The sequence below is a fragment of the Prinia subflava genome, chromosome 2 (assembly GCF_021018805.1).
Source record: "Prinia subflava isolate CZ2003 ecotype Zambia chromosome 2, Cam_Psub_1.2, whole genome shotgun sequence".
NCBI classification, from domain to species: domain Eukaryota; kingdom Metazoa; phylum Chordata; class Aves; order Passeriformes; family Cisticolidae; genus Prinia; species Prinia subflava.
The window spans coordinates 17,939,798-17,956,762 of record NC_086248.1 but is presented as its reverse complement, the minus strand read 5'-3'; the positions used below and the strand labels follow the sequence as shown (position 1 = coordinate 17,956,762).

Sequence of the window (16,965 nt, the reverse complement as noted above, 5' to 3'; positions counted from 1 at the left end):
TAATTTCCATGTTAAGCTTCAAAAGAGAAAACTTTTTTATCGTGTTAGGAATACTCTAGGAGGTGTCAGCAAGCACTGTTAAAGGAATTCAGAGGTAATTTTAGAAACTAAACATGAAAAAACAGATTGTGAACTCCGTCATAGACACATGTTTTTCTATTTATCTCAATGTTTTGCTTGACTTGAGATGGGAAAAAAATCTTATGCAAATGTCTTGTACTCATCAGTGTCTTAAGTAGGAAAAGGGGTTTTTTCACACTTACTTTCCATCTTCTGGAAGAGCATTTTTGATGAGTAGGAAATGCTTTTCTATTTATCCTGGTAGTGATGTCCATGCAAGATGTTCCTTTATTCTGCAGCCCATCTTGTACCCTAATCACAATGCTGCTGATAGGGTTGTTGGTTCCAGCATGCTCTTAAGCTTCAGAAGAGTAGTGATAAAGATTTTAGGCCCAAGGCAGTAAAGCTAGGAGGCAGTCTGCAGCTGTAGGATTTTTTGTCACTTACAGCACATATGTATGGCACACTTACGTTACTTACGGGTTTTTAAAAAAAAACTTGCCGTATTTGGAAAGGTGAGGGGTTTTTATAAAATAGAAACCATTCGGGTAGAAGTCAGAATGTTCTTCGGTTTTCAAGGCTTTCAATCTTTAGCTGTTGGTTGGTTTTGAGTATGCAAAATAACTTTCTCAGTTTCATTTGTAGAACTTGTTTCTTTTTATGAGAATTAGCTGGTCTTTTTTTTTATTCTTTTGCAAACATTGCATTTCTTCTTAAAGAAGTGGAAATGTGGAAAATTTATTTCTGATTGACTATAGTCTTTAAAGTTAAAGGGATTTCAGACTTTAAGACATTCAAATCCTATGCTAGATGGTGTTAACTAAAAAGATACATGCTTTTTACATATGTAATAGGCCAGAATGGCATATAAGTACTCTGTAACTAGTCATGAATTTACTTTGTTTATGAGTGAATTCCTGACCAAATATGTTCAGTGAATAAATATTTTAATGCAATAGGACAACTTATAGGCAGTATTTATATTAAGATCTAGTTAATAACTAGTGAATATTGGGACTATTGCTGTGCAGTTTCCATAAAGTTGAGATCTTTTTCTGTAGCTGTTTATTTGGTATCCTTTTGTGCTGCACATGAACATAAGATTTTTTGTCACCCGATTCAATCCCTTGCAGCAGCTTATGAGAGTGTATTTTGAATGCGTCTGCAGTGCAGAAGAGAAATGATTAGGATTAGGATAAATTTTCACCTTCAGACTGATACTTACTGTGTAGGTGTTTACATGTGAGTTGTCTGAACTCTTACTACAGTCCTTGATCACAAGCTAAATTTAGATGGGTTTGCATCTAAAAATCCCAACAATTATCACATGCTACAGTGGTACAGGAAGATACTAGTGACAGCTGATACTAAAAGTGAATGCTTAGTCCTGTTACAAAGAAATTTATTAGGATAAAATTTGCAGATGATCCTGGAAAAACTCCACTGTATTATAGAGATTAAAAAAAAAAACAAAAAAAATAGTATTCTAAGCCTGTCCCCTTCAGAGGAAACTGAGAGGAAACTGCTTTCTTAGTATCTGATTACTCTTTTAATCCTGCATGGAGTGAAAAATATGCTCACCAGTTTACCAAATCTTCAAGCCACAGGTCTTCAGCTGCAGTTCAGAAGATTCTCTATTCTGTCATGTGATTAATTCTGTTAGCTTATTTGGCTGTTTTAATAAATACAGATACACTGCTTCTACTTTCAAAGGTTATTCCAGAAGTTCATTCCATTGGTTGTTAATCAAATGCCTTCTAACCAGTCCTGCCTCAAAATCTTTTTTCTAACCAAAGCTAAAGTTGTTCACAATAATTTAAGTGTTTTGGTCTTATGTTACTTTTTAAGTAATTTTTTTTTCTTAATGTTTGCTTTTTCTCCTCTGCTACTTTGTATGAGTAGACAGTCATGGCATTTCTACTTCTCAGATTTTCTTTTTAAAGGAGAAAATAACTCTTCTCTAGTCATCTCTTTATGGATGCCTTCATAATCATCTGTGGAGCTCTTCTCAGACTCTCTCCCAATTGAAGCTAACATCTTTTTGCTTTCAGTGCTCAGAACTGAGCACATTACATTGTAAATTACATGACTTGCATTGTTTCACCTTTTCTATTGTTCTGATATTGTAAATCAACTGATCCTGTTTCCTGATGCAGTCCGTACATACTGACCGTACCACCTCCGAGGTTACATCTACAAATGAAGATGCCACCTCTTTTAACCAGGGCCGCAGAGGAATACCTTATGCTGGACTGTTTCCAGTGTGCATTCTCAAGTACTGCCTTCTCACATTCCTATAAAAGTGCCAGTAAAAAACATTTAAGTGAAAGCACTTTGTGGGTAAGGTGCAGTTAGTGCTTGTAGCAAAGGATGTTGGAGACTGATGTCCTTTGGGGGTGAATCATCACAGTCTGCAAAAGCTTCCTCAAGTACAATTAATTGTCAGAAAGCAAAATTTATCAAGAAGTTGGTAAGCTGAACTTCCAACGATGCACCTTTTCTGACAGACCAGCAGCAGCAGCATCATGTCTAAGACAAATAGTTTTTAACCAGGAACTGAGCTCAAGTTGTTAAACTTGCCTAACAAAATTGTTCAGCACCAATTTGATCTCTAAATTATTTGAATGAGATTTTTGCCAGTAAGCCAAAGATGGTTTATTGAACAACTGTACTTTTATATTTTCAATTTCTTCTATGGGATGGGCAGCAGTGAATTGGAAATGCTTTACTGGTAGCTAAATGGTGTGGAGGTGGTGTAGGTGAATTAGTTTCACAACTTCAGGGCTTTAAAGAGATATGGGGCTGCTGGAGCAATTTTGCACAATAATTCTATAATAACTTGTGAATAGAATTATAAATCTGTACTGGATAAGTTTATGTATTTGACTGTAAACAGAAAATCTGGGGTTTCAATTTTTAAGAAGTTTTATCAGTCTGGCATAGGAACATGCATTAACATCTAGAGCAGATAAATGTAAGCAAGATTTTATCATCACAGTGTTGCTTTGTTTTATAGCAGCAAATACAAGGTGCAAGCTGCAGTTAGGTAACTTCTTGTTATTCCATATTTTAGACTAATTTTTTACCCTGCTTTGAACAAGTAGCACAATTTTGTTTACCAGAGACCCTTCTGATGTTTTCAGTTGTAAGGTCCCTGCAGCCAGAGGAAAATTCAGTATTTCATGGTTATCATACTTAAAAAAGACTGCTGCATCTTGCCCCTCTAAATATGTAGTGTTTCTTCTAAATATGGGGTAATTTCTTCAAGCTGCTAGACCAAGAAAGGGTTACTAGCTACATTTTCTTAACTGATGTGTAAGTGCTCTACCAATGTAATTTACAGGGGAGAAGCATGTCACAGCTAGTGGAGGAGGACATTTTAATCACTTTAATGGTGTTACATGTAGAGTTAATGACTCCCTTTGAGTCTATTTTAAAAAAGTAATATACTGTTACTTTTGCACATGAGAAATATCGTGGTTTTGCATATATTTTCAAATACAACAAACCTGGATACAGTGGTATAACATACATATTCACTTTAATAAGTTATAAATTATCCTTAAAAATAGGGGAGGAGATTGTTCTTTTGTTTCTAAATTAGTGGGCAATTTCCTACATTTTTATAGCTGATTTGAGAGATGGGAGTAGCACAAACTGTAAATGTGGGCTTTTGGGAAGAGGTTGCATTTCTGTGCTAAGAAGCAGCTATTTATTGAATAAAATTTCAGTGGTTTTCCTGAGAGACTGAATAATGTTATAAATTTTCTTTGTGTATCAGAGGAGTTCCCTTTTCATCATTCAACACATTTTCTGTAGATTTCCAGTCTGCATGCCTCCCTTTGCTTGGCAGAAGAATTATAGTTGAAATTTGTTTCACTCTGCAGTTTCCCTGTCTGTATGTAAACCTCCCCCAGGATTTCTGGGTTTTTTTGAAGAACAGAGAAGTTCAGCAATAGTGGATTGTCTGTTGGGTGGCTGATCTGCCTGGCCTAGCTTCCATGTGTGTACAGCAGTCGCTACTGAGATGGTTTGCATTTTTAATTTTTGGTTATGTATATGAATTTTAAAAAATCCTTTCACTAGATAAACATCTAGTCAAATAGTGTTTAAAAAGTACAGAAATCATGCAAGCTGGTGGCTGTCATTAAAAGAAACAGCTCCATTCTGTTGGGGGGAATGGAAAGATGATAGTAACATGTGGAGAGAAGTTCTCTTCTTCCAGGCTGCTGCTGTGTTAGTGAACTATTTTGCAATAATATTTGGCTGACAGTATTTTTTCTTAGAGAAATTAGTATTTCCACACAATTACAGCTAGACAGCCATATCCTGATCATCACAGAATAATTATTTTTGTCTTTGAGAATGTTCTTCAGTATTTTTCATGCTGTATCTGAAGCTGTACTGTCCATATTTGCTTTGGATCTCTACTTACGACTTACAAACAAAATTCAGGTATAAGTATTTTTAGAACTGTGTGATTGTAGACCATAGGAAGCATGAAAGTTACCTGCAGGATTTTGAGGGATGTTTGAAATGGATAAAGACTTCTGGTGGACTGGCAACACTTAAGTCTGGTACAATTTGCCTGAGACAATAATGTGTCCAATTAACGTTGAATTAATTTGTACTGCCCACAGCCTTCTATTAAGCTTCCACAGAAAATTATGCCTCATGACCAGCAGGCCGCTCTAATTTTGAAATCATTGCAAATATTGTGTTTCAGTTTCCAGCAAAGACTATTTCACAATAATTGTCAGACTTTCTTCTCTTGGCTGTCTTGTTTGATAAAGTATTTTCTGTCCATGCCTGAAATAGAATTTTAAAAGATTGTAGCAACTAAGTTGGTCATGAATGATCTGTTATTATTTTTTGATCCTAACTCTCATTTTGGAAGAAAAGTTGGGCACTTTTAGAGTCAGTGTTTGCTCCTGTTCTAAGGATTGTGAGAATTTAGTTTGTCTCTCCAGAAGAGGAATGAATTTCAGGTAATCCATGTCAGTACCTCTCTGCTTTTCTAAGTTGACACAGGTAGATGTTGAAGGATGTTATAAACATTACCAATTCCTGCTCTTCCATAAGAGTGTAGAGGGCTCAGAGTCTGCCATGCTGTTTCATGGTCTTGCTGTCAGAAACTTCTGCATTTCCAGTGAAACTCAACTTTATCTTGTATTTAACAGTGGAATGAGGAGAGGTGACATTGTCAGTGCATGGTGATCTCTGTAGTGACCTGTTGGCAGCCTGTGCAGCTGCAAAATGGGCCCAGAAAGTAGGAAAACTCTTCAGTTGTTAGTACTGGTTTTTCAATGTGACTGATGTATCAACACATTTTCTAAAACATTGGAGAGAAATTAATAAAATACAAATTCAAGATCAGTATCTGAACTTTGCAAGCACCAATATAAATGTATTTTATTCCTTTACATTTCATCAGACAACATGATTATTTTCCATTACTATTATATTTTTTATGTATTAAGAAACTATATGAAAAAATATTACTTTTAGGAATAACATTTTTACTTTAGAATGACCTACTGGATACATGTCTCTTTAAAACCTCCTCTTTATAATATAAAACTCCTTTTATAAAAACTCCTCTGAAAACTGTGATAGCTTAAAACCTGTGAAACATTAATCTGTGTTTTAAGTTTTGGTTTGTTGCATCAGACTGTACAAAGCAGAAACATTATTGGGATATTTCTGTTGAAAACCTGATTAACAGTGTGAGAGTACAGTTTGATTTGTTTAACTAGAAATGTTTTTGTTCTATGAATAAAAAAATAAATTTGAGAGTATTTTGAATTAGTCATGCAGTGGAAATTCAGATTTTTATGTTTTATAGGTTGTTATTGGTTTTTATAGTTTTTATAGGTTGTTGTTGTTCTGAATTTATAATTTATGCATTGTATTCTTCCTTGTTGTTTGTTTGTGATTAATAGGAATTTCGTATCTGGGACAATGCTTTAAGTTTTTTTCATTAAGTGAACTGTACTAGGGGTTATAATCTGAGATACTGAAGTCAGTGAGATAAAAATGGGCATTAAATACTTTATAACTGTATAGTAACTTGGCTATTATTGATAATACATGGCTGGCAGTTTTTTTCTCCTCTTTTAAGGAGAAAACAAAATTGTGGATATTATAGTATATTCATTTATATAATCAAACATGATATAGCTTTAAGTTGAGAAATTCATATGGTACTGTATATTCTTTTGTTTTAGTGATCTGGTAATATTAATACTTGATTTCCCTTTTTGCCTAATTAGACGTGCAGCTTTGACAAATGACATGCTGCTTCTCACTGGCCAGCTCTCCTGACCTTGTCATTGTTACTGATGGGAACATGTCGCTGCTGCAGGCAAAGTAAGCAGCTGAGCATTTTAGGGACTTTATGATTTTGCTACTTATTCTTTTCTTCTTCCCAGAGCAGTAAAAATTGGAGGGCAGCAGTTGACTTGTGTGGGCGGCTTCTAACTGCACATGGTCAAGGCTATAAAAAAAGTGGACTACCTGCTAGCCATACAACAGATTCTTTACAGGTATGTTTAAAGGTATGCTCTTGTCACAATCGGCATTTTTTCTTAACATCATCAAACTCCTTTTCCTAATTGTAACATGGAAGTGAAGGTTATTTAACTATTTTAGAAACAATTTTTTTCTGTTTGCTTATGTAAAGTAAGCCCTCATTTAAAACAAACTTAGCTTTTTTTAAGGAAAATCCAATCTCAGTTCTATGTTTTTAAAGGTTTTTGCACTAATAGAATGGAATATGTTTTGCTGTTTTGAAAGATTCACTCTGCTAAAGTTCATGGAAATACCTAGATTGTGAACTTTATGGTAAGATTCCACATGTAAGAAATGTGTTTCATGTTGCTTAGAAGATAAGAATCTGAATTAATAAAATATTGCAAGTCATTCAGATGTGAACAGATGAGAACTCATGTTTTTGACCCTAGTGATTATAAAGTTCATGGAGTTTCACCAAAAGATTTTAAGAGTACCATAAAGTTGGAAAAACATATTTTAAATACCATACTGATAATTCATACATGCTAACTCATTTCAAAGAGAGATGTTCTAATTTCGAAGCAGGTTAGTTTTTAAACTTCATCTTCAAGATCTTAGTACCTTTACAAAAAATTAAACATTGGTCCTCTGAGTGTTAATGGTTTGATGAAAAGTATTGTGTAAAAGAGCAGGTAAATATAAATCCTGATTCTTTTCAGTAACAGGGAAACTCTTTACTCAGCTTTTATCAAAAAAAGTTAAATTACTTTTTAAAGTTAAATTTACTTTTTAAAGATGTACCTTTGATTGAAGCTAATAACAGACCTTGTCTTTCCCTTTTTTGTATGTATTAATTTTTAGCTGTGGTTTGTGAGACTAGCACTGCTGGTAAAACTGAATCTGTTCCAAAATGCAGAAATGGAATTTGAACCATTTGGAAATTTAGACCAGCCTGACCTTTATTATGAATATTACCCTAACGTATACCCTGGACGTAAAGGTAAAACACTTGATTTATGAAATGCTTTTATTTTTTTCTGGTTTTACCTGTCATTATAAAATATTGGTTGGATTCAGGGGTTTTTTAAGCTTAGAGCATTGGAGAGCTTGGGATTATGTTGGTTTTGGTTTGATTTTCTCCCCAGAAGAATTTGACTGATTAATACAATAAAGTATTGCTGGCATTATGAGGTAGCGATAAGAGGTAACAGCAGGTAGAGCAATATAGGTAGGCAGTGGATTTCATGATGCTGTGACAGAGGAATGTTTTTAACAAGTAAATGAAATATTTTAGTTCTATGGTACTGGAATTAAAAACTACCAAATTTGAATAGTTCATTTTACCCAAAAACAGGCTTGAAAGATGATGAGAGAGTTTGTGGAGACAAAGTCTGTAAGCTTTTTCTTCTTCCGTTCATCCAGGTCGTATGACTGTGCTATTTTTAACACTTGCATGCCCATATGCTACTGCAGGTGTTATTTCCTGGTTTCTAGGATTAAAAAGAAAAAACCTTAAATATAGAACTAAGTTAATAATTCCCCTTGATTGAAACATGATTAAATGTAATATTATTTGCTAAATAATTGGAAGTAAGTAAAAGTCAGAGATTTACTGTCTATCTCATTATTGAAGAGAACAAAAAGAACACGAGCTTCAATTCTTTTTAAGCAGTTTGTCTCAAGTTACAAATGCACTACTTCCTACTGCTCCAAGTGGCCCATAGGTTAACCACATAGTTCCACTACTCAGGATATTCTAGTTCTCCAGAAGTCTGGGTTTGAACAATTGCTACTTTTAAGAGCAATTTTGCTCTTGTTCCGGATATTTTGAAATTTTATTTTTTCTATATCTGTTATTTAGAGAAGAATAACTCTCTGATGCAAGTACTCTGTTGAGTGTTCTTAATGTTCTTTGGCTTTTGTATTTGAACTGCAGTGTGTAATAAAACATTTGTAAGAAGCAGATATTACAGGCAGTGCCACTCTGAAAAATTACAGTCCAGTTTACATGCGATGCTGGTAGCCTTGGTGGGGTAACCTAGAAAGATAGAAGATTTTGAGGTTGCTGAGGAAGGGAAGTAGGTGTCAGAAAGTTCACTTTTATTGTAGATTATTTTGCTTAGTGATACAAAATATCAGTTGCAGCCCAGCAAGGCCAGTGTGGACTGCCTAGAACAGCTCCCTCTGACCTACTCATCGTCCTTCAGGTAATCACAGGCAATCCACTGGGAAGGAGCTGTGTCAGCTGGAAGAGTGAAAGAGGTCCTGGTCATCAGGTTGGACAGCTTCTCAGAGCTGGTGTTCTTAGGGCAGGTGCACACGTAATGCCACAGCAACAGTGGTCTTCTGCAGGCTGTATGCATGTCTCCACATCTTTTTCAATATTAAAAATAAGCTATTTTGTCTAAGAAAAATCCTTGCAGGTCATGTCAGTCTTATGTGTGGCTCCACATCTTTTTCAATATTAAAAATAAGCTATTTTGTCCAAGAAAAATCCTTGCAGGTCATGTCAGTCTTTCAGACACTTGACTGCTCATGCCATAGATGGTGCAGAGAGCAGTAGTTCTGGACAGTCCGGCCAGGTGTTGCAGTCACCTGTCCTGTGACTGAGCTTTGGATCCTGGACCAGTCACTCAACCACTGTGGCTAGTTCATACAAGTCATGAAGATATTGATGGTAGAAAAAGATGAGCTTCAGGAAGATAGTTGATTTCATAATTATATGCCTCAGTTAGTTTTTAATAGTTGAACATACCAACTGGGACTATAATCTGATCATTTCTAAGGAAAAGGGGATCAAGGTTGGACGGAACTGACCTGCTGGTTTGTAGATGTCTCATATACATCCAATGTGATTATGATGTGGGAACAGCTATCTAAAATTCCTTACATGGATTTGAGGAGAGAGAAATGGCATTTCCAGGGATGTAGGAGAGTACAAGCAGTTCTTTTTTGTCTAGCATTAAACCATGCTATGCTGGATTATGGATAAGGAAATTTAGTATACATGCATTGTTAACCAGCTAATTTAAATAATAAAATACAGATAAATCATTCCTATATTTTGGTTGAAATATATTAGTATGAATACACAATCCATTGCTATTTGGCAATTTTGTGTCTCATTTTGGGGTGTAATAAGCATAACAGAAGGGGCTTAATTTCAACATTTTAATTTTGATTCATGGTATATAAATGGAGGAAGCACTTAAAAGTCAATTTAAGAAGTGAGAACGCAGCTATAAATAATGTACCCATTAATTGTAATACAGATAATATTTTGCATCATTTCTTTGTATTCAAAATATTCATAATAAAAAAATATAGTACATTAGGAAGTTTTCTGGGGTTTATGCATGAAGTAGGGAATTTTTGAAACTTACTGAGGATAGCCCTTAATACATTAATCTCTGAGAAATCTATCTCAAATTTAAGTTACACATAACTGTGTGAAAAGTGAAAGATGCTTTTCCATTAATTTAACTTAACATGGCCAATGTAGTTCTCTTAATTTCCCTCTGAAACTCACCTAAAGCTGTTTCTGTTTCAGCAGTGCGGCTGATTTCCATTTCCTCCTCATATTTTGTATGTTATTTGCAGCCATGATGTGCACTGATTCCATTATTGTTGTCTTATCATGGCTGTAAGATCTAGTCCTTGTGGAATCTTTCCTGGTTTCTGTGGGCTCTTTGTTCAGTCATCTGCTGTAGGAATGCAGCCTCTCAGGACGTTGATTCTGCTGGGATCCTTGTGTTGGCCAGTGGAGTTGGTTATGGCACCCATAGATCATTCCTGATTCATAAAGAGCAGAGAACAAACTGTTCTCATTTTCTGGTAAAACCTCAAAATTCTAGTTATAGATTTATAGATACATTGAAATTCATCTGTGTATAGAAGCCAAAAAGTCCTATTTTTGCATATAATTTTTTTCATTCATAATAGTTAGGTCCTTAGGTCAGGAACCCTGTTTCAGATTGCTTCCTGCACATCTTCATGGTACTGTGTGGGATATATAAGGCTGAATTGTTGTCATCATTCTTATGACAGATGGATTTCAGGAATTTTTTAAGGGTTTTAACTTCATATTTACACAGTCAGACCCACTTCTATTCATACCATTTGTGTCTGTGCTCCTTGTGATGTATAATAAACTCTCATATGATAGCTTGCCTAACCTGAGACAGCCTTTCCGTCAGTAACACCTATGTGTTTCTGAAACTGTGAGAGCTAACAATTAAAATGGAACATTAAAATGCTGTTGCATTCCTTTATGAGGTAATTTGGTTTTGGTTAATAGAGCAGTAAGTTCCAGAAAAGTTAGTGCTACCAAAATCAGTCTTCTAAAGCTACAAAACTTTTGAATAATTTATTTTGTATTGCAAAGGGGGGAAAAAATAAGCTGTGCTTAAGTAAAAATTGAACTTCTGTTCCCTGGACCAGAAGCTTATGTAACATGGTGTGGGGTTTCTTTCGCTTTCCCTTTTTCATTCTCCTTGTGATGATGGAACATTGTCTGTAATCCTCTAAATGAAATCATTGGGTGGGAAAGGTCCAAATAAGGAACATGGCATTAAATATTCAGTTGTATGTGTTCTAGAAACTTACTTCATAATATATTCCTTCCCTTGAGCTCTGGTTTCAATACCAACACAAGGTTTTTAAAACATGTGGCAGTGTTGGGACTAGGTATAGTATACACAGTGTCCTGCAATAGAATGGCACTTCTGGATGGATAGTGATAGTTCAAAAAAATGATAAAAATAATATATTTTTTTTCTCCGTATATAAAGTAGTGTGTCTAGATATAGCAACTGCTTTAGCATTTTTCACTAAAAAATGCTAAAGCTTTTTATACTTTTATGACGTTACTAATATCCACTGTATTTACAATTTTTATCAGAAATATATGAAAAACATAATAGAAAATATTTGTGTGAGATTTCATTTTTAATGTGTCCTTAGTTACTCAAGCAGTGGTCCTAATTTGTTTCTTTTATTCAGTTTTGAAATTCCAGTCTTTCTAACAGAATCATACATGGTCTAGAACTGTCACTAACCCATGCTGTTAACAAGTTTTCAGCACTGATGTCTAACATGAACTAATTGTAATAATTGTGACTACATTTTGTAAGCTTATAAAATGGCAACATTTGTGATGAGAAACTTGTTTTATGTCTGTTGATACAGAGATACTGTGTTAGCTGTAGAAACACCTACCTAAAGTATTTCTCTAATATCCACAAAAGACATTTTCCAAGTGTCTGGACTGTGTGTACTGCAGAGGACTTAGTACAGTTGCAAGGTCTGCCTGAAGCTTGGTCCTGTTTCTGAATGTCAGCCTGTGCCATAAGTAAGGACAGACTTGGATTGGGGAAATGATCTCCCTTATGTTTTGGCCATTTTAAGTTTACTGTCGTCCTTTTTTTTCTCTTCTGCTTGTCTATGCTAGTAGGAGACAGGCTGGTTGAAGCTTCCCTTTTTTAATTTATGGTGTCTGATGATGCTGTAAATCATCCTTTTTTCACCCTCATCAGATTTGGTTAGTGGGATAACTGTGCCAGAATGTGAAGTGGGGTGGGGAAAAAAGTTTAATAATAATAAAAAGATTAGTAATACAAGGTTGTGGTAGGTAGAGAAACAAAAGGAATTAATCAGTGTGAAAGATAAGAGAAGAAATGCACAGGGTAAAGAAATTATGCGTTAGAGAGTGCTCCTCTTTGTTAATAAACTTTGCAGGAAAGCAAAAAAAATACTCTATTGTTACACGTGGTACTGGTTTTTTTCCTATGTGTTACTACAAAAATACTGCCTGAAGCGAACACTCCCATGTCAGACTGATTCAGTCTTGGCAGTTGCTCAGGAGAGTTCTTCATTCAAGCTTGCGTTGGCAATAAAAAACATTAAAACCTCTAGTGGAACTGGTTACCCATTATTTTGTTTTTATGATGGTGTATTTCTCTACTGCCTTTTTAAATTCACTGTTCTGTTGCTTCAGAGCTACTGTCTACCTGTAAAACCAGCTAATACAGCTTGAATAAATACCACTCAAATGTTGTGGCTCCAGTTGGTTATTCAGGCTACTCAGACATGCAAATAGAATTTTTTCTGAAATGATGCAGATATTTTAGTTTAGAAATTTATGTATAATCTAAAGGTGTGGAGTGCTGCTAAAATACTTAATAGTGCATTCTTTCCCAAGGCTACATAGTCTTATTGTAGACAGTGCCAGCTTTATGCTGCATTTCTTAATACTATGAGCAAGTAACTAATTTCTAAATTCTGCCTCATTACAGTTATCTGTAGCTAGGATTTAGGGTGATCTCTTTGCTGCAGGGCAATTTTTGTAGAGTTTTCTCTCTGTGTTCTTTCTGTTATGTTTTCCTTTCTTCAGTGAAAGTAACTCTAAATTACGGAGAAAATATTTTTGAAACTTTTTGAAACCAGATAATGATTCAGAGTTTCTGTTCTGAGGTCACGTGCAGTTGAATTCTGAAGTATATGCAAGCATATAATTTCAGATAAAATTTTCAAAACATTTTCTTTAAATGGTTACAAACATTAGTCTCCTGTCTCATCTTCAGTCTCCCTGGATTGAAGGCAATAAACAAAAACTTGGAAACTAGTCTGTTGAACTGGAATTTTTAAGTGTACTTTTAATTTCTAGTCACCGAAGCTAGGATTTGAAGTTCATTACATTATCCCTCTTAAAAATCCTATAAATGATACAAACACACTGTTGGTAGAAGTATGTTGATGCATATAAAGGCAAGCATATACATCTCTCTATGTATGTATCTATATATGTGTATATATATATATGTATATATGCATAAACCAATATTTTTCAGAATCTGAATTTTGTGTATTTCTATTTTACCAAGGGAAGGAAGGAATTGTTGCTTTTGTTTTGGTTTGGGTTTTTTTGCTGTTATAAGATCCCACTTTATTCTTTCAGTAACTGATAATCTGTTCTCCTATTGCTTTTTCGCATTTAAGATTTGTTGAACAAGCTGTAGAAGGCAGATCAGAAAGCATTTCTGGTTACTGGTTTGCAGCAGAAAATTCAAAGATAAAATAGCTGGTCACTGGAATATGATGCTCCAAAAAGGCTGCAGATGAGGGCTGCAGTTCGAATTTGATTGACATGAGGTGATGTTTATGTTTTGACAGTTATGAAAATGTACAGCTGTTCATAAAGAAACAGAAATTGAAATCTGTGGTTTTAGAAAATTCTACCTGATCTTGCTCTTTATTCCATCTGTTCCCATGCTTTCAGTGTATCCATTTTCCTTTCAGCAGACCTTTTTTTACTTTTAAGTTTTTCCTTTTGTATGTTGATAATACATATATATATATATATGTACAAATGAGATTAATTCATCCGAAAGTGATAATCAAACATCACATTCTTTGAAAAAAAAAGATCTCCAGTGTATTTAAAAGTGATTGCTAAGAAAATTATCCTAAAATTAAACCATTTTCCATTATAAATTTTTATATATTATTATTATGAAACCCCTAAAGAGGAGCAGGAGAGCCAATTGTAAAACATCAAGCTAGAATAAGACCTGTTTAACTTAAACATAACATTTCAATATATAACAGTAATTGTAGGGTACTGCATTTTGTGGAAGTTACCTAAGTTTAGCTGGCATAGTTTTACTGTGTAAGAGGACATTACTGTAGAAATCGGAAGTATGAAGTACAGAGCAAAATCCTACATGCTCTTAACAACACATTTAAATTACAGGACGTGCTATTTGTCTTAAATACTTCTTGACATGTTGCCCTGTTAAATTCAGTACTGAGTGAAATAGAATAGAGTACGTGGGCTTGATTCCAAGTAGTTGCAAAAGACAATCTGTGATAAATTCAGTGTTTGTATAAATTTTTCTTGTCCTTAGTGGGATATCACTAGAATAGATGTGTATGCCTGCTTGTAATAGGAACCTGTTACAAAGAAATATGTCTTTCCCTGCATGCTTTAAGTGGTTTAAAAGTGAGTAGGTGAAACTCTTCAGACAAGATAGTGTAATCCTTAGTCTAACAAGCACATGTATTATTTCTCTTAATAAGATGAGTGTCAATGCAGTCAGTTTGTACTTTCTTGTGTTTTTTTCCTTTTTTCCAATATAAGTGTGTTCATTGGAAGTTGTGGGCCTGGTATGAAGCCTGAGGGTGGCTAGCTTTTCCGAGGGAAACTTTACAGCAGTTTCTCCTTTCCCAAGCAATTTTGTGTAAATAACTATTCTTCCCATAACATTTCTAAGTAAACAATATTCCTTTCCCATAACAACCTCTCTCTCAGGTGTTGTTTGTGTTACTTAACCAATGGAGGGAGGTGTCCATCCTATAGACCAATAATGTGCCTTTTTAATGCAGCATGTTATAAAAAGGCTGAATGAAGTGTAAATAAAGCCTTCTGATTCTCTTCTGCCTTCTGACTCGAGCAAGCATTTTTATTTCATGTCCAATAGCAACAAGAAGTATAGTTGTTTCTCCCCTCCTAATCTTTTTTTTTATTGTTTTGTACCCCAAATTCTACAACCTGCCTTTCAGACCTTCCTAATATTATTATTATTGATCTGAGTCATCAGCAAACGTCATGTACTTCTTCCCAGTTGTTTCCTTGATAGATGAGACAATGTAAAATGAAAATCACATTGTTTTCTGAAAATCTGTTTTGCCTTTTTTAAGTCTCACCTCTTGTCAGTTCCAACACCGCTGTTAATCAGTTACAGAATTACATTGGTGAACAAATCTCTTTGCATGCATTTTCTACTACTGCCATGTATTACTTTTTGAGAAGTGTGTGTAAAGTGTATTAACACCTTATATAAGTAGCACTCATTGAAAACTTCTCCAAATCTAAATAAATGTATGGCCTTTTTTTAAACCAGAAAATCAGGCTATTACTGTAGGAACTGAATTTGATACATTACCCATACGTCATATAATTTAACTAAGAAGTTCACTTGTAGACAGGAACATATCTGGGAGAATGCATTTATCCAAAAATCTCAAGAGTTTATTATTTATAAGCAGTGTATTTAAGGTCTATATTTGGATTGAGTAGCTTAGGTAAGTGCTGCAGGGTTTTATGAGCAATTTGCCCATCTGATTTGACCTGAAATTACGGAACACTGTTTATATGGACTGGTAAGAAAGCCTTACCAGGAGTAAAAGGGTGTTTCTTTTCTCCTTTCCCCAGTTGTCACATTTGCATCAGAGCACAGTTTTGTGCTTTCCAAAAAAAAAAAAAAACACTCACCAAAATAATCTCCTGCTATTCAGAAGGATTACAAGGAAACTGATGAAGAGGGCAGAAAGAGCTAGTGTTTCGGATATTTTAAATAAAGTTAGTAGCTTGCTTAATATTCAATAATTAATGAATATTGGATGGATTTGCTGGATGTTTACAGTAAAATTTCTTCTGTTTATGTCATGAGTTTCAAAAAGAAAGAGAAGAAACCAATGCTAGAGTTTTAGATGCTCCTGTGAGAAATTGTAATACGAATTCTCATTTGAAAATTGTTTACAGTAGCTAGCCTTACACCCTGAGAGAGCTTTCTTGTGGTTTTGTTTGAGAGATCTGTGACCGCTCTTGATGTACTACCGAGGATCTCACTGCAATGCTTTTTGGTCACAAGCTATGAAGGAAATACTAAGTGATTGAGAAATAGTACATCCATACAGTACATTTTGAAGTAATATGATTCTGAATGCCAGTTACAACTGAGGATTTAGTTGTAATGGGAAATAAATCGGATTCTTATGGAGTCTGAGTTGACCTGGAGTCGCATTCGTCATTCTGACATCCTCTGAAACCACTTCTGATGATGTAGATTGGTAGTCAGTTATTCTTTCCTCTTGCAGGGATTGTAGTAGATTGGTTTCAATCAGCACTATATAAGATCAATTCTTCACAAATACAGAATTCCAAAAAACTATCACAAAACATAATGTAAATTTTATAAAAAATAGGTAATGTGAGATGTTTCACCTGTGCTCCATTAAATACCTTTCTATTTGTATGTTGAGTTCTGGTACTAATTCAAATTTTCTGTATGAGTGTTTACTGAATTGAGCTTTTGTTGCGTTTTTCAAGAGGATATAAACGTACAAACTTATTTAGAATTGACAATGCTGCAATGCAGTCATTAACCAAAATGTTGCTAAACCTTTAGCTTCTTTCAGTTTTTTACAAAATTTCCTCCCCTTTTTTTACCTTTGCTTCAGAAATCCCAATGAGTGCAGCAGAAGGTGCATCATCGGTAAATTAAGACTACTTTCTCCAAAAGAGCAGTGCCAAACTAGCTGGTTTTAGGCACTGCTTTTTTTTGGCAGGACTGCTGTTGGATTGTGGAGTTACTAGAACTTTGTTGTGGGAGA

At 34.8% G+C, this 16,965-nt stretch overlaps 1 protein-coding gene across 2 annotated transcripts in view; it reads left to right on the top strand.

The window, feature by feature from the left end:
• The window catches only part of TRAPPC12 (trafficking protein particle complex subunit 12), a 50,972-nt gene that overhangs the window by 6,115 nt on the left and 27,892 nt on the right, over positions 1-16,965 (top strand). For both annotated transcript variants that reach the window (XM_063389212.1, XM_063389219.1), the window contains exons 4-5: positions 6,492-6,605; positions 7,435-7,573. In XM_063389212.1, the coding sequence (XP_063245282.1) occupies positions 6,492-6,605; positions 7,435-7,573 (253 nt within the window). The remainder of the gene's footprint in view (positions 1-6,491; positions 6,606-7,434; positions 7,574-16,965) is intronic.